At 38.1% G+C, this 19,266-nt stretch overlaps 1 protein-coding gene across 2 annotated transcripts in view; it reads right to left on the bottom strand.

Annotated features, from left to right (window-relative positions):
• The window catches only part of LOC107602709 (cAMP-dependent protein kinase catalytic subunit alpha), a 31,967-nt gene that overhangs the window by 7,961 nt on the left and 4,740 nt on the right, over positions 1-19,266 (bottom strand). The window contains exons 1-5 of one of the 2 annotated variants that reach the window (XM_016295276.1): positions 8,102-8,495; positions 4,790-4,851; positions 4,240-4,368; positions 4,065-4,163; positions 3,433-3,515 (exon numbers count right to left, since the gene is read on the bottom strand). In XM_016295276.1, coding sequence (XP_016150762.1) covers positions 3,433-3,515; positions 4,065-4,163; positions 4,240-4,368; positions 4,790-4,851; positions 8,102-8,243 — 515 coding nt within the window. In that variant the 5' untranslated portion in view covers positions 8,244-8,495. Of the gene's footprint in view, positions 1-3,432; positions 3,516-4,064; positions 4,164-4,239; positions 4,369-4,789; positions 4,852-8,101; positions 8,496-19,266 lie in introns of those variants that run through there. The other variant, XM_016295277.1, reaches the window with a different exon arrangement.

Below are 19,266 nucleotides of genomic sequence, written 5' to 3'. Positions count from 1 at the left end.
GATTACTTACAACAGAACAGCAATGCATTTTATGGACGACCGTTTCGTGAACCTAGGAGAGGAGGTAATTCTGACTTTGCTATGACAATCTGGTGCTTCTGAATCAGGTACTGTTTTGTTATTAGTTTAAGTATTTGCTATTGACTGTTCAAATGCGGAGTTTTGCTCATCGTGTGTGTGTGTGTGCACGCGAGAGAGAGGGAGAGGGGGTCACATCACAGTGGAGTCCGCTGTCTTAACCGTGGCTTGTGTACTGCACACATACCAGCTTCACCACTGTGTCTGTCACGCGACTCTGTTCCCCTTTCGGGCTCTGTCTTTACATTTATTTTGAAAGCTGAAGCTCGCGATTATGGTAAGGGGCGTTACATTTCCGACGAGTGCTTGCTGTGTTCGGCCAATCACAATGCACTGGGTCAGCTGGCCAATCAGAGCAGACTGCGCTTGTCGGAAGGAGGGACATTGTAGAAAACTAAGCGTTTGAGAGAGGCGGGGCATAGATAATAATATACAGCATTTGAAAAATGTGTTTTTTTAACATTAAAGCATGTCAACATATTCCGTTACACCAAATACACAAAATAATGATCTTTTAAAAAAGCATCATATGACCCCTTTAATGTGAGCTACATATGAATATTTAAGTCCTTACATTAAAGTTCACACAAACTCTTTTCTACGCTGCGGCTGTCAGTCATTCGTTCAGCCTTTAAACCCTGGTCGCATTCGGTTACAGCAGTCAGCTCGGTAAAGCTCTCTCCAAGATCATTCTGTGTTCCCATTATACTTGATTTTGCAAAATCATAGACATGTATTTACAAAAGGAATTTATCTTCTTGCTGGAGTTTAATGTTGTTTTGTTACTTGCTACCGGGTGTCTGTGAGAACAAAACACGGGCGTAGAAAAGACTATAAATTGTTTTTAACATGCACAGTAACTGAAATGTAGAACTGTTAAAAGAAAGGCTTTGAAACTGTGCAGAAACTGTTGCACAGATATAATACACTACGCATCAATTTCTCTTCACTTTGTGCTTTGCCGTTTTTAACATGAAGCGCTTACAATGTGCGCATCCGGTGTGCAGAATGATGCGCTTGATCAGGCTGTGACTCCATGTTGCTTCAAGCGCATCATTCTGCACGATCACGCTGCGGCCGAACTCAGACATTCAGGAACAAACTTTTTAGCGCTGCCCCGCAATTTGATCAACTAAATAGCTTAATCGCTCAAGAGCTACATTATCTTTCTCAACAAGGAGCTGGTAGCATCATTGTTTCTAAAAGGAATTAAAGCCACAGCTTTACTGTTAATAGAGAAACGCGGCAAAACGGTGGTAATTCATACATACACAGTCTCTCTCTCTCTGTGTGTCGTAAATGAACAGTTGATGAATCACACTTTTCTGAGAATAGACTTGAAGTGGAGCTCGCTAAACTGCAAGCTAAGCGGTGTTTTTAGAAAGCAAGTGCGTTTATCCAGTGGCGAGAGAGCGTGAGCACAGGGTTGCCAGGTTGACAAAGATAAGTAGCACACTTAGCAGATATTTCTGTATTGCGCAAGTGTGAAGCTCTGTTTTGGGGATTACGTCTCTTTATATCAGGCAACCCCGTTGTGTTCCTCTGCGGCCAGATTATTAACAGATGCTCTATTCATTCTTTTTTAGAAACCTCGCACTTTTTTACTAAATTTTAAACGTTGTAAAATTAAGCGTGGTCCACTGCTGCACACGTGCCACAGTATCGATACAAGGCCAGCTGTATCGATACTCGTATCGTCAAATCTCTGTGACGATACATCGTCGTATTGATATTTTGAACACAGCACTAATACTTATATATAAATACATGCATGAATGTTTTTAATGAATGGATTTTATATACATACAATTTTATAATAATACAAATAGCTATTTGTAACATTTTACCATATTTAGTGCAACACTTATTTGTTCCCCACAAAATATGTTTCACTAAATTTCTAAAATTGTGCACTGCTGCCGAATTATCCACTAACCTAGTTTATGATACATTTTTGTCATAGATTATAAATATACATAGGCCTATAATTTTTCAGATTTATAGTTTATTTTATGTTTATTTATAATGAAGTAGTCTGTATCTAGTAGATTGTGAAAGAATGATTATCAGTTCCACACAGAGATATATAAATTCTACATTTATTTAAATGAGGGGAAAAAACTTCACTGGTATCGGATCGGTATCGGCCAATTAGGGATGTAAAGATATGAAAATTTCTTATCAAGATTATAGTGACCAAAATTATCAAGGTTATCAGTATTATCACGGTATTGTTAAAATGTGCTGGAGATGTTAAAAAAGTACCGACACATAAATCACAAGTTTTATATTTAAAAATCAACAAACTACAAATAAAATGACTTTTTGTTTGCATAATCACTAAAACAATAACATTACCAATGATGTTCGGATTTTAAATGACAACTTGACTGACAACAGTTTAATAGCATGTTCAAATATCTAATGTAAATGTTCAAATAAAGCTTTGAAAAAGTTTAATAAAATGGTAAACCTCACATTTCGGCCGAGATGAAACGGTAATACTAACCGTGGGGAATTTGATCATGATTTATCATCAAATTGGTAATCGTTACATCCCTACGACCAATACCGAACCCTAGGTATCGAAACCGGTATCGGAGACGAAAAAGGCGGACCGGAGCATCCCTAGTTATGCTATGTTTTAGGTGATTATATAAATGCTAATAGTTTAAACAGGCCAGTTTAAATGGCAATTGAAATATCTGAAGCAAAAGTAGAAATAAATGAATAACTTGTGAATCTGACTCAGGAAATTCAGCTTGATTCCCAGTCTGGTGTAACATCCCATATCCAGTATCACTTATTCAAAGCATCAGTCAGTGCTGCAGTCTCTGCACAGACAACAATGAATGTTTTGAATCTTGTAGAGTTGCTATAAAGTGCCTTCAAACTATGAAACTATGAATACATTTTAAATGTTTGGCAAGTGACAATTTGGCCTCAATGTTCCCCGTCTAAATTTGACACTGCAGCTCAAGGAAGTTAGTCAATGTAGCCAGTAGTAGTAACTTAATATTTATTGCAAAAATGACTGAAATCACTGTCAGCAAGAATGCAGCGCTGCTCTAGATTTGACTAATAAGTCTCTAATCTAGTATTATTTCGAGTATGAGGCCGTTTCGAAATTGTGCGTCATCATATAGATGTGGCACAATTTGTAGTACGACACTAAAAATAGTCGAAAACAACAATAAATAGCTATAAATGAAAATAAAGTCTAAGAGTGACTTAAAATCATCTAAATTTAAAAACACTAAAGTAACACAAATTTCCACAAGTATAATAAGCCTGGTTGGAGTAAGCTCATGCAGCTAGTGCACTATAAATAGAGAAGAAAAAAATAAAACTCACCTAAACCGGCCGATTCTACGTAAGTGAGAGAACATCTCTCCTCCAGGAACATACTCCATTACCATATACAGGTTAGTATTGTCCTAAGAACAGAACACACAAAAGAAAAGAGCACAAAACCATTGAGATATTCATGAAGGCTTAATCAAAAATATAGTAAAACAGTAATATTGTGAAACATTATTATGATTAAAATAACGGTTTTCTATTTAAATATATTTTAAAAAGTAATTTATTCCTGTGTTCAAAGCTGAATTTTCAGCATCATTACTCCAGTCTTCAGTGTCACATGATCCTTCAGAAATCATTCTAATATGCTGATTTGCTGCGCAAGAAACCTTTATTACTATTATAAATGTTGAAAACAGCTTAATATTTTTGTGGAAACCTGATACATTTATTCTCAGGATTCTCTGATGAATGGAAAGTTCAATAAAATTGCATTATGTCTTTACTGTCGCTTTTGATCAATTTAACATGTGCTTGCGGAAAAATAATTAATATCTTCAAAAAACATCTTACTGACCCGAAACTCATCTAAAGGCTGAAAGACCAAGATATGTATATTTTTTGCTGTATCATCCTTGTCCAAATCATGCAAGTATACATATACACACACAGAGAGCTGGTACCTTGAACGAGTGCTCCAATCGCACAAGGAACGGGAAGCTGACGGCCTGCAGGATACGTTTCTCGTTCAGTGTGTGTTCTATCTGTTTCAGTTTCACCACCTGAAAGACACGAGAAAATGAGCTCCAACACACAGACACACACCTTTCAGCGCCGATTCCTCTGAGAGTGGCTTACCTTCTGTTTGTCGAGGATCTTCATGGCAAAATGCTGGCCTGACTCTTTGTGCTTGACTAGCATGACTCGTCCAAACGAGCCAGTGCCTAGAGTCTTCAACCTCTCAAAATGGTCCAGAGATGCAGTATTCTGAAGAACAGAAGACGAAAATGGTTGGTAAATACATGTTGCTTTTATTTTTTCAAAGACACATGTGACTGTTCCTGTATGGTTTATCTGGAGCACAGTCAAACTTACATGACTGATTATTTCGCTTATTATCTGAATGTTCACTAACAAGATCTACAGTTTAAGGTATGATTTTTCAGAAATGTGATGAAATACAGCAAATAAATCACATTCATTATACATCAAATTGTACTTTTATTACTTCCTCAGGGTCTCTAGTACAAAAGCGGTCTACTACTGAAAAATCACAGACACTCCGGTGATAGAGAAAAACAAACAGCAGGTCAGTTCACCTTGTGTCCAGAAGGGGGAGCAATGCAACTCATTAGCTCATTGGTTGACAAAGTGATTGTATGCAGTGCAGAAAATGGGATTAACTGACCTGTGCTGGGTTCTCCCATTTCTTTAGGAAATCTTCTTTGGCTTTAGCAAGAAACTCCTTAACTGAAAATGAAAAAGGCAGATATAATGTGCGTGTTATTATTTATGTGCACAACAGAACAACATTGCACTTAGAGACATGCTAATATGCTAAAAACGAAAAGAAAAAAAAATCTGATGAGATATTGCCATTGGAATCTGTTAAAATGTCAACAAGTAGGATATGTAAAAACAGGCATGCTGTATGACAGTCAACATCAACCTTTTACAGCCCCTACAACACATTAAAGTCCAGAGTAGCTGGTCTACCCTTATTTATGACAGCAATTTACGACATTTCGTCAGCTGTGCTGCGTATGAGCTGCAGAAATGCCTGGGAAGACTGCTGAGAACTACTACTTTTTCCACACGTCACGACTATGTACACAAAAGTGAATCTCCTGAAAACATTTCACACTGAAATAAAATGATTCTCATTCTCAGTTGTGCTTTTTATTATACTGTATTGTAGTACATTAAAAAAAATGGACCATATTTTTTACAATTTTTGTAAAAAAAAAAAAAAGTTTTATTGCCGAGTAAAGTTTAAATCAGCGGAATTCTACAGACTGACTCTGTGTGGGCATATAGACATGCAATTTAAAGGGACAGTCCACCCAAAAATGGCAATACTGTCAATTACTCACCCCTCGAAACCTGCACAAGTTTATTTCTTTTGTGGAGCACAAAAGAAGATATTTTATAGAATATTGGTAACCAAACAGTAGCCATTGATTTCCACAGTATATATGCTCTGTCATGAAACTCTAGATGGTGCAGGCTGATGGGTCGTTAATGCAAACTGATGATATTTACAGCGTTAAACTACTCTGCACAAGCTGATTGGTTCATGTTGCATATGCAGCCAATGAGCTTGTTGCTTTACATTTAAATGGCTGGTTAGCATTCACCAGAGCATTTCGCAGAGCACTTTCAGAGTTCCTCTGAAACACCCCACCCTCCCCAGCTCCACCTTTCTAAATCTGCTAGGGGTTATTATATATGCTACTTGTGCAGGAGCAGTATGTCTTAAATACCTACAGTACCGTATCGGCGTATGTACTGGCAGTAGCTAGCCCTAGTTCCTGTACTTTCTTTGCAGCAAAAGAAACAATCAACAGCAATTCAGCAGCGTAGCAAATCAATTCTGCCAAGATGACAATATGTTTTTTTATCCATACTATGGATATTGATGGCTACGGTCAGTTACCAACATTTTTCAAAATATCTTCTTTAATGCTCAACAGAAAAAAGAAACGCGGAGGTTTTGAACAACTTACATTTACACTTAATCATTTAGCAGACGCTTTTATCCAAAGCGACTTACAAATGAGAACAATAGAAGCAATCAGACCAACGAGAGAACAACAGTATACAAGTGCCATGATAAGTCTCCGTTAGTCTAGCACAGTACACGTAGCTAGGTTTTTTTTATTTTCGGCGTATGTACTGGCAGTAGCTAGCCCTAGTTCCTGTACTTTCTTTGCAGCAAAAGAAACAATCAACAGCAATTCAGCAGCGTAGCAAATCAATTCTGCCAAGATGACAATATGTTTTTTTATCCATACTATGGATATTGATGGCTACGGTCAGTTACCAACATTTTTCAAAATATCTTCTTTAATGCTCAACAGAAAAAAGAAACGCGGAGGTTTTGAACAACTTACATTTACACTTAATCATTTAGCAGACGCTTTTATCCAAAGCGACTTACAAATGAGAACAATAGAAGCAATCAGACCAACGAGAGAACAACAGTATACAAGTGCCATGATAAGTCTCCGTTAGTCTAGCACAGTACACGTAGCTAGGTTTTTTTTTTATTTTTTATTATTATTAAATTATAGAATGGAATAGAACAGGTAAGTGCTAGTATTAGTAAAAGTGAGTAAATGACTGAATTGCCATTTTTGGCCAAACTATCCCTTTAACTTCCAAAGCAAATTCAAGTATTAACTGTTTATATATACACATTCAGCATTGTTATGTTGGGAATAATGCAAAAGTGAATCTCCATTACATATAAACTTAAGTTCCCTACCACAAAACAACACAAACAAACTCAAAACTGTGGTCCCCACAGTATTGGCCACTTCCGTTTTTCATCATGTTTGTTGTGTGTTCAGAGCATGTGGCAATCATTCTCATTGGCTGTTCGAGGTAAGGCCTGTTCTAATTTCCACTGTTGTTAAAACCACATTGACTGGGCTCATGTTATCTAATACTTCCCGAGCCCACCATGACAGAACAACAGCTTAGACCCAAATCAATATCCACTGACTCTCTCTCACTTTATATTTCTCTCGCTCTGTGTGTGTGTGTGTGAGAAAAGTCACAGCATCATAATTTCTGCTTCAGAAACAGCGAGAAAGAATCAAGTCAGAAATCAGGCGAGCACACCAATGAAGAACTAGGCCTACTTTCCCCTCTATTTTCTTTATAGAGTTGTGTGGGAACGTTCAGATTACAGACTCTTCCTCATTCCACACTACCAGCGCTCCCTCTGGGGAAATGCAAGCCGTCACAGCAGCTGAGAAGATCCAACTGTTGCACCCAGAGGAGACATACAAAGAAACGCAGTGCTATTGCTGCCATTGAGGACTCTACTGCAGGACACACCCACATGAAGCATTGCCAAAGTGCAATGCTTTTAAATCCGAAGAAGGGACATTAAACGATCTCTTTCTGTGGTGAAAGAGGCAGACGCTGTAGAGCAAGGTTAGTCACGCTCAAATCTACTGCCATTATCTCCAATCCACAGGCTCTGGGCAGAGCCAGAGTGAGAGCAAAAGCTTCACCCACAACATCCCCTCAATTCCCCTGCCTTATTATCTCAGAGAGAGATTCAGGAGTGTCTCTCTCACAAACGCAGTGGTTGATGGGACTGCAAACACTCCAGGGTCATATTTCTACTTCGTTTAGATAATCTGTAGAGGAACTACAGTAGAAGATAGAGGCAGGGGAGAGGACAGTGTCCGAAGTTCACCTAAACTTGATGCTGATCCAACGGCTCCATAAAACCATGCAACAAAAACAGATTCGAAACAGATTCAAAACAAAGGTCAGGCCTCAGCCGCTATTGCCATGCAAACAACCCTAAAGAAAAATCAAAGAATTACAAAAGCCATATGCATAAAAATAACCCTGCTGCAATTTCATAAATGGCTCAGGATATGAATGATCCTTGCCTTTGTGCTAGCTTCCCTAACAAATGGGTGCCATAACTACTGGAGGGAAATGACCAATTCCCACACAAAGTTAGCCGTGCTCTTACCGTCCACTAGGAGCGTGGGACCCTCCACTCCTCCTTCACCACCACCACTACTACTACCTCCCCCTCCTCCCTCCACTGATCCTCCTGAAGAACGAGATTCCCGCTTCCCACCATGCTTCTTTGAGCTTTTTCGGTCACACATGGGCCCTGCAGAGATGGTTCTTCCTTTCTCCTCTTCCTCACAGCATCAGGCTCATAGCCCTACACCTCTGACCCTCACATCCACTTTAGCTAAGAGCTACAGGTGTGCTTCCAATGCTGATTTTGTCTCCAAGTGTGGCCAATGATTCAGTCTGCTGTTCCTGCTCTTCCTTGAGTGCTGAATGCTGAACTAAAGCCCTCGATTTCTGCGACTCCACTGTGCGGACATCACCCTGGTAAATCAATCCCCCTCATGCTCCGTTTGTATCAATATTTATTCTGTACACAGTACCATTCCACTCACCCTCAAGTGGAACACACACACACACCTAAAATGCAAGCACATACACAAACATGCGCACTACATTGATCCAAATAGGGACCTGGTCGCTTAGGGGAGGGGCAGACCTATAACAGTGTCGCATCTAATGAGAAACATGGACAATAAACAGATAGTGTAGCAACTTAAAATAAGCAAAGAAATAGTAACTTGTTATTAAAAGTGGAGAAATTAGGGACAAAAGACTCCAGTACCTAGAAAAATTAAGTGGGAATAAAGGGTACCGCATAAATTGCGCCCCGTTGGTCCCTCAAACCCTGGCAATGTCCTCTAGTGGACAGAGTCCACAATTGATTAGTCAGATCAATCAGTGTGGCCCTTGGCTGCTGATGCTCACTCTGACGCACACCAAAGGGGGTCGGCTAGTGGTGCATTGACCGCAAAAGCCCCGCTGGTTCACAAAAACACAGATTCACAAAAACACACACACATATCTGAGAGCAGCACCCATTTGCAGACAGTGCAGCCCCAGGCCTGGCATTTCAGCCTCTTTCAGGGAATAAATGCAGTGGCAGAGCGAGAGTAAGGCAGAGACACAGGAAGAGTCAGGCACAGATGGATTTAAAGACTGAGCCAGATCCAGCCACCCAGTCCAGGTGGAGACTCAAGGGACAGTGAAACCTTTGGTAAGTCTCTCCCTCCTCCATGACCTAATTTCTCAAGACTATAGGTGCTGCTCTAGTCTAGGTATAATCCCTTTCAGCTCTCAGATACTGGGCACGCTTCCACTGGCTGACTTTATGGATACAGAGTTGGTAAAGGTAGGGTATTTTAAGCAAATGTCCACATGCCCTGGTGGGAACTTTAAAGATGAGACTTTAAATGCACAAAACAGTCGACCAAATAAAATGCAGGAGAGTTGACAAAAAAGGACTGATTTAACAGATGCCATGAAGACACCGCCTGTAAAACACGTCAAATTGCATATCAAATGCTTGTAGAGCAATCGGCAAATTTTCAAAGAGTGTGGAGTCTGACCCTACAGTCATCTAAAAGAGTGTATAAGCGCTGCATGAACGGGTAATGCCGTTAGCATTAGTTCACAATTCAGTCTGGCAGGAACAGCAGAACACTGGGACCCCAACAAAGCGGGACACACTGACAGGTTTCCCAGGAGACAGACAGCCACCTTCCCTGGAACTCCTGTATGACGCAGCCAACGCCAGGCAACAGCACAAACATTAGATGATGAATAAAAAGGGCTTTGTACCCAGGATCTGTGTCTCGGCAGTCCAACATCAATCCATGAAGCACAGCGAGAGGTGCTAATCTAAACTAGATCTCCATATCACCCATGACTTATATTTACAACATAGTTTCTGTTAAACCCAAATCTCTCTTTGATCCCATTATGAGAAACATCTATAAATTGTGGTCAGCCAATATGAGTAATATTAATATTCATAGAGCAAGATAATCAAAACAATGACATTTAATGGAAATTAAAGCAGATTTCTAAAATAAGGACTTATTTTAAACAACATTTACTTGACTAGACTTTAAATGGTCAAGTATCAGCCTGGTGGATATATTATCCATAATCAAAGGTGAAGTATTCAAAAGGATCATCAGTTGATCTCACACACTCATTTTGAAGTCAGGCCAGCACTTCCCTATAGATCAGATGGGGAGGTAAAACCTTTACACAAGCAGGTTTCTCCACCCTCTTTGCAAAGCTCCGCCTACAACAGTTATGTCCAAACACTCACTGTGCCAGCAGCCTTAACCCACATAATGCCTCAGGTCAGACACTCACTCCAGCAAGAGGCCTCGGACTCATCCTGGGACTGGTAGTGGCTGCCCTCCCCACAGCTAGAGTCTCCGAGACGGGGGCCGGCCCGCTGGAACAGCCTCTCTGCCAATCTCTGCAGCGCTGACATGCTAGACAGCCGTGAAAATAAGCGTGGCGTAGAGGCATCCGACTTTGTAAAGCTGCGTTTCCAAACTCTTTTTACAAAACAGGAGTTAGGGTCACTTCTTGCAAGAGACTCTTCTATTTTGACCTCTCTGAGGATTCGGGACTCAGGGCAGGCAGGGCTGAACCTTCTCCGTTTCCTTGCCTTCCTGTGCCGGGCTCACACACCCCGTTTCGTCCCCTGGGCTTCCTTGAACTGTCAGGGACTACGGTTTCCACCACAGCCCACCTTGGGGTTAACCCTTACTGTTGTACCTTGATCTGATCCACAGCATTGTCTGCCATGTCGTCCTCTCTTGTCCGTGCACATGATAAAATATGGCCCTCCCCAGCCTGTGGCCCCAGATACCATCCAGCACCTGTCTCTGCGGATCAGGGCGGTCCACCGGCGATAGAGCAGATATGGATGTGAAGCATGGCATGAATAAAGCCCCCCATTCCAACCAGGGGAGGGTGCACTAAAACCCACCGCGAAAAGAAAAAAAAAAACACTCCCATTTTGCAACTGAATGTATCAAGCATATTCAAATGACATGCAGTCACATGCAAATAGAAATCCACTCTTCACACATAGATTCTAGCAGCAGCATGCCACTGAGATCCATTTCACACATATCTGTTTCACCAACACCAACTACGCCTTATGCAGGCTGGGCTTGAAAGGGGCCTTGAAAGATTTTTGACTTTGGAACAAACTGAGCATCAAATATATGGCAGAGAACCTGTATACTGGGTAGATGACAAATAACATGTACTTAAACTTTTTCCCAACATCATTTGGGTTTAAACTGTGTAAGAATATAAATAATTCACTGAAAAGAAAGGATACAGACAACAACAACAAAAAAAATACACACACACATATACATATATATATATATATTTGTAATTTTTAAACCAGTTAGCTTTTTTTCTAGAGATCGACCGATATATTGATTTACCGATATTCTTCCACTAAAACCCCCCGCGAAAAAAAAAAAAAAAACACTCCCATTTTGCAACTGAATGTATCAAGCATATTCAAATGACATGCAGTCACATGCAAATAGAAATCCACTCTTCACACATAGATTCTAGCAGCAGCATGCCACTGAGATCCATTTCACACATATCTGTTTCACCAACACCAACTACGCCTTATGCAGGCTGGGCTTGAAAGGGGCCTTGAAAGATTTTTGACTTTGGAACAAACTGAGCATCAAATATATGGCAGAGAACCTGTATACTGGGTAGATGACAAATAACATGTACTTAAACTTTTTCCCAACATCATTTGGGTTTAAACTGTGTAAGAATATAAATAATTCACTGAAAAGAAAGGATACAGACAACAACAACAAAAAAAAATACACACACACATATACACATATATATATATATATTTGTAATTTTTAAACCAGTTAGCTTTTTTTCTAGAGATCGACCGATATATTGATTTACCGATATTCTTCCCGATATTTATGCATTTTACAATAATCGGATAACGGTTTTGTAATATCGGATTCACCGATAAATGCCACCATCTTGTGGATATTTTGAGAATTGTGTGCAGGATCGCCATTGCACCACAGCGTCTGAGGGGAGAGGAGACAACAACAACGGCGTTCACAGGTACTTGATTTACCGTAGTTAGTAAACTTTATTTAACATAAGAGCCATTAATGCACAAATTAGATGTATTACATAAATGCCTGATATGCAGTTTATGCAGCTTGGCTCGAAGAAATAGAGACCAACTCACTGAGTCATGTAAGATAATCCGTCAAGTCTTGTCCCAATAAAGACGTAACTTTGCGTGAATTAAATAATATGCAGCCATGAATGGGCGCATGTTGGAAATAAAAGTGCTGAATTTAATTCGCTCTCTGTTGTCTATATGCTCATCGTCTCATGAAGTCGGAGTCACGTAGGCTAAAATAATCCGTCATGTCCTCTCCCAATAAAGACGTAACTTTGCATTAATTAAATAATACAGCCATGAATGAGCGCATGTTGGAAATAAAAACGCTAAATTTACATCTCTCTCTGTTATATATTTGCTCATCATTAGTCTCGTGAAGCCGCTTTCATATTGCTGTTCACTCACCGGGTTGATGCAGTTGATGCTCAGGAAATGCTCCAGCACGGCCACCGTATGGAACTTTTAACAAGATTCACTTGTTTAAAACACCCCTAAATTGTATTAACATTTACTATATAATCATTTCACAAAGGAACATCTATGAAGGCGGAGTCACGTAGGCTAAAATAATCCGTCATGTCCTCTCCCAATAAAGACGTAACTTTGCATTAATTAAATAATACAGCCATGAATGAGCGCATGTTGGAAATAAAAACGCTAAATTTACATCTCTCTCTGTTATATATTTGCTCATCATTAGTCTCGTGAAGCCGCTTTCATATTGCTGTTCACTCACCGGGTTGATGCAGTTGATGCTCAGGAAATGCTCCAGCACGGCCACCGTATGGAACTTTTAACAAGATTCACTTGTTTAAAACACCCCTAAATTGTATTAACATTTACTATATAATCATTTCACAAATGAACATCTAAATAAATACATCTCTATGGAAACTAATTTATTATCTCCGCGAGCATAACATCAGGCTAGCCTATAGTGTGTACAAGGTTATATTCCACATTCGCACCCACCCGCTCCCGCTATATATTCACTCTTTGTTCAACTGCAGTCCGCTTAGAATAATTTTCTTCCTGACCCGACCGTTTCCACTAAATGTAGATCTCGTTTCCAGAATCTCACATTTAAATTTCCACTACTGAAAGACAGAGAAATAACAAATAAAAATGTAGTCTGCACTACACCTCTAGAATGTAGATCTCTAGCTTCCTCCTGCAAATACCTTGTGATGACAGTGATGACCTCAACATCGCAGTCGGCCCTATGACAAATTCAATTTTAAAAGTAGTCACTCAATTAGTATGATTTCATAAAAATAAACTGTTGTTTTAAAGTTTCCAATTAAGTACAGATACATCTCAAAAAATTAGAATATCGTGAAAAAAGGTCAATATTTCTTGTCACTCATTTCAGAAAGTGAAACCCATATACTATATAGATTCATTACACAGAGTGAAATATTTCAAGCCTTTATTTCTTTAAATTTTGATGATTATGGCTTACAGATAATGAAAAACCAAAATTCAGTCTCTCAGAAATATTCTAATTTTCTGAGACACTGAATTTTGGGTTTTCATTATCTGTAAGCCATAATCATCAAAATTGAAAGAAATAAAGGCTTGAAATATTTCACTCTGTGTGTAATGAATCTATATAATATATGGGTTTCACTTTCTGAAATGAGTGACAAAAAAATATTGACCTTTTTCATGATATTCTAATTTGAGATGTACCTGTACATAATATCCCACTAAATAACACTACCCCAATTAAGCTTCTTCAGTAAGCTTCTGTTTCGTATTGTTTCCCATTTTGCAATGCACTAACACTTCAATCTGATTTGGGTGGGGGTCTTATGAAAATTAAGAGATTATTTTATCCAAATATTTATTTAATGGGGGTGGGGTGGGGGGTCTATAATAAACAACCATGTCATAATTTTATAGGGATGGGACGATAAATCGAATAATGGATCAATTCTGTGGCTTTTTGAACGCATCGCGATTCTTTCTGGAATCAAATCTGAGCTTAATTTTAAAGTAATACTTTTAATTTATCGTCCCACCCCTATAATTTTAATGTGAATATTATTGGATAATCCAGTATTCATTATTCTGTGTTAATTCTGAAGCCATACGATAGCTTAATGTGAGCTACACATGAATATTTAAGTCCTTACATTAAAGTTCACACAAACTCTTTTCTCCGCTGTCAGTCATTCGTTCAGCCTTTAAACCCTGGTCGCGTTGTAACATTTTACCATATTTAGTGCAACACTTATTTGTTCCCCACAAAATAGTTTTTTTCACTAAATGTTTGGATTTCTAAAATTATTGTGTGCTGATTTTTCTAGAATAACCTTTGCTGCCGAATTATTCACTAACCTAGTTTATGATAAACTTTTTGTCAGATTATGAATATACATAGGCCTATATTTTTTCATTATTTGTTTATTTTATTTTTTTTATAATGAAGTAGTCTCTATCTAGTAGATTGTGAAAGAATGATTATCAGTTCCACACACAGAGCTATATAAACTCTACATTTATTTAAATGAGGGAAAAAAACTTCACTGGTATCGGATCGGAATCGGTATCGGCCAATACCGAACCCTAGGTATCAGAATCGGTATCGGAGGCAAAAAAGGTGGATCGGAGCATCCCTAATATAAAGAGATGCAATCCCTGACACATAGCTTCCCACTTGCACAATACAGAAATATCTGCTAAGTGTGCAACTTATCTTTGTCAACCTGGCAACCATGAGAATGCGCTCTCTCTCCACTGTGGATAAACGCGCTTGCTTTCTGAAAACACTGGTAAGCTTGCAGTTTAGCGAGCTCCACTTCAAAATTCTATTTGCACAATTAATCAAATTTCTAATCGCGATTACAATTACGGATGCCACAATTACATAATAGTTCAAAGTGCACTTATGTTATTCTGCATGCTTAAGATGTTTTTTGCAAGAGAGATACATTTTTTTTTACCATGCATATTTTTTACTTTTTTATTTAAAGAAGAAACCAATCCAATGTATAGCTGACATTTGAGGCTTAATACTACAGAAATACAATAAAAGTTTTTCAGTTAGTGTTTTCAGCTTGTTTATTTTCATATAAAAATAAAATATGGCATGCAGTTGCTTTAAACATAGGTGTAAACATTTAATCGTAATCAATAACCGCAATTACAATTTCAAAGGAATAATCGACAATTATGATTTTTGTCATAATTGTGCAGCCCTACATCAGGCTGTGTATGTATGAATTACCACCGTTTTTCCACGTTTCTCTATTAACAGTGAAGCTGTGGCTTTAATTCCTTTAGAAACAATGATGTTACCAGCTTCTGGTTGAGAAAGATAATGTATCTTTTGAGTGATTAAGCTATTTTATTGATAAAATTGCGGGGCAGCGCTAAAAAGTTTGTGTTGCTGAATGTATGTGCGCGCACACAACATGATCTGTTTGAGTGACTGAACGCGTGCAAGTTAGATACAGTGAAGACAACGCATTAGTTTAGAACTCTTCAAATTTTTATTTTTTTTAAATGTAGAAAATGTGTTAATTTGTGCTAGGTTAAATAATGATAACCTACCAGCAATGTAAAGATATTTTTTTTTTATATATTAGTATGATTATTGAGTCCATTACAATATAAATTTATTAGAACGAGTGCATTATTATTTATGGGCTTAAAAACCAGATGTAAACAATCAGAATATTGTACCTGGTGGGGAGTGCCCAATGTAAACATGAAACATATGCCACTACCTATATTGTACTGTGGTACAGTTATGGAGGCCCTTCATAATGCAGAGGTCAGCTGCCTGCTCTGCCAATAGTTAGAATTGGCCCTATAGTATGCAGTGTTTAATAAACAGCTGTTTTACTAAATTCTGCTGAGGTGAAATTCAGTGCAGTCCTGCATCATACGTATCGTATCGTGACATCTGTATCGTGATACATATCGTAATATCGTGACTTTGCTGGTGATACACAGCCCTAGAACAAACCACGTTTGATGCCATTGAATACCTAGCCCTATGACATCAGATTAATTTTCCATTGAGGCAGCAAAACAACTAAACTCTGTTATGTCTAACAAACACCCCCTTAGTAAGCTCTACCTTGCTTAACACACTGTATTTTCTGTTTACTTCATGCTACCCAATCGTCCTCACATGAGGTAATAAAGTAAAGCAGACTTGCTGCTTGCTATGTAGTCAGTACCGTGGTAAACGGCATAGCAAAGTCACTACCAGGTGAAACTTTTCTGCTGTCGCACTTTGTAAATATATATATATGTAACATTTTACCATATTTAGTGCAACACTTATTTGTTCCCCACAAAATAGTTTTTTTCACTAAATGTTTGGATTTCTAAAATTATTGTGTGCTGATTTTTCTAGAATAACCTTTGCTGCCGAATTATTCACTAACCTAGTTTATGATAAACTTTTTGTCAGATTATGAATATACATAGGCCTATATTTTTTCATTATTGGTTTATTTTATTTGTTTTATAATGAAGTAGTCTGTATCTAGTAGATTGTGAAAGAATGATTATCAGTTCCACACACAGAGCTATATAAACTCTACATTTATTTAAATGAGGGAAAAAAACTTCACTGGTATCGGATCGGAATCGGTATCGGCCAATACCGAACCCTAGGTATCAGAATCGGTATCGGAGGCAAAAAAGGTGGATCGGAGCATCCCTAATATAAAGAGATGCAATCCCTGACACATAGCTTCCCACTTGCACAATACAGAAATATCTGCTAAGTGCGCAACTTATCTTTGTCACTGTGGATAAACGCGCTTGCTTTCTGAAAACACTGGTAAGCTTGCAGTTTAGCGAGCTCCACTTCAAAATTCTATTTGCACAATTAATCAAATTTCTAATCGCGATTACAATTACGGATGCCACAATTACATAATAGTTCAAAGTTCACTTATGTTATTCTGCATGCTTAAGATGTTTTTTGCAAGAGAGATACATTTTTTTTTACCATGCATATTTTTTACTTTTTTATTTAAAGAAGAAACCAATCCAATGTATAGCTGACATTTGAGGCTTAATACTACAGAAATACAATAAAAGTTTTTCAGTTAGTGTTTTCAGCTTGTTTATTTTCATATAAAATATGGCATGCAGTTGCTTTAAACAAAGGTGTAAACATTTAATCGTAATCAATAACCGCAATTACAATTTCAAAGGAATAATCGACAATTATGATTTTTGTCATAATTGTGCAGCCCTACATCAGGCTGTGTATGTATGAATTACCACCGTTTTTCCACGTTTCTCTATTAACAGTGAAGCTGTGGCTTTAATTCCTTTAGAAACAATGATGTTACCAGCTTCTGGTTGAGAAAGATAATGTATCTTTTGAGTGATTAAGCTATTTTATTGATAAAATTGCGGGGCAGCGCTAAAAAGTTTGTGTTGCTGAATGTATGTGCGCGCACACAACATGGTCTGTTTGAGTGACCGAACGCGTGTACGTTAGATACAGTGAAGACAACGCATTAGTTTAGAACTCTTCAAATTTTTATTTTTTTTAAATGTAGAAAATGTGTTAATTTGTGCTAGGTTAAATAATGATAACCTACCAGCAATGTAAAGATATTTTTTTTTTATATATTAGTATGATTATTGAGTCCATTACAATATAAATTTATTAGAACGAGTGCATTATTATTTATGGGCTTAAAAACCAGATGTAAACAATCAGAATATTGTACCTGGTGGGGAGTGCCCAATGTAAACATGAAACATATGCCACTACCTATATTGTACTGTGGTACAGTTATGGAGGCCCTTCATAATGCAGAGGTCAGCTGCCTGCTCTGCCAATAGTTAGAATTGGCCCTATAGTATGCAGTGTTTAATAAACAGCTGTTTTACTAAATTCTGCTGAGGTGAAATTCAGTGCAGTCCTGCATCATACGTATCGTATCGTGACATCTGTATCGTGATACATATCGTAATATCGTGACTTTGCTGGTGATACACAGCCCTAGAACAAACCACGTTTGATGCCATTGAATACCTAGCCCTATGACATCAGATTAATTTTCCATTGAGGCAGCAAAACAACTAAACTCTGTTATGTCTAACAAACACCCCCTTAGTAAGCTCTACCTTGCTTAACACACTGTATTTTCTGTTTACTTCATGCTACCCAATCGTCCTCACATGAGGTAATAAAGTAAAGAGGTGTAAACATTTAATCGTAATCAATAACCGCAATTACAATTTCAAAGGAATAATCGACAATTATGATTTTTGTCATAATTGTGCAGCCCTACATCAGGCTGTGTATGTATGAATTACCACCGTTTTTCCACGTTTCTCTATTAACAGTGAAGCTGTGGCTTTAATTCCTTTAGAAACAATGATGTTACCAGCTTCTGGTTGAGAAAGATAATGTATCTTTTGAGTGATTAAGCTATTTTATTGATAAAATTGCGGGGCAGCGCTAAAAAGTTTGTGTTGCTGAATGTATGTGCGCGCACACAACATGATCTGTTTGAGTGACTGAACGCGTGCAAGTTAGATACAGTGAAGACAACGCATTAGTTTAGAACTCTTCAAATTTTTATTTTTTTTAAATGTAGAAAATGTGTTAATTTGTGCTAGGTTAAATAATGATAACCTACCAGCAATGTAAAGATATTTTTTTTTTATATATTAGTATGATTATTGAGTCCATTACAATATAAATTTATTAGAACGAGTGCATTATTATTTATGGGCTTAAAAACCAGATGTAAACAATCAGAATATTGTACCTGGTGGGGAGTGCCCAATGTAAACATGAAACATATGCCACTACCTATATTGTACTGTGGTACAGTTATGGAGGCCCTTCATAATGCAGAGGTCAGCTGCCTGCTCTGCCAATAGTTAGAATTGGCCCTATAGTATGCAGTGTTTAATAAACAGCTGTTTTACTAAATTCTGCTGAGGTGAAATTCAGTGCAGTCCTGCATCATACGTATCGTATCGTGACATCTGTATCGTGATACATATCGTAATATCGTGACTTTGCTGGTGATACACAGCCCTAGAACAAACCACGTTTGATGCCATTGAATCCCTAGCCCTATGACATCAGA

The sequence above is a fragment of the Sinocyclocheilus grahami genome, unplaced genomic scaffold, assembly GCF_001515645.1.
Source record: "Sinocyclocheilus grahami isolate Dianchi unplaced genomic scaffold, SAMN03320097.WGS_v1.1 scaffold333.1, whole genome shotgun sequence".
Lineage (NCBI taxonomy): Eukaryota > Metazoa > Chordata > Actinopteri > Cypriniformes > Cyprinidae > Sinocyclocheilus > Sinocyclocheilus grahami.
The sequence above is the reverse complement of the archived record's forward strand: the minus strand, read 5'-3'. Positions and strand labels throughout refer to the sequence as shown.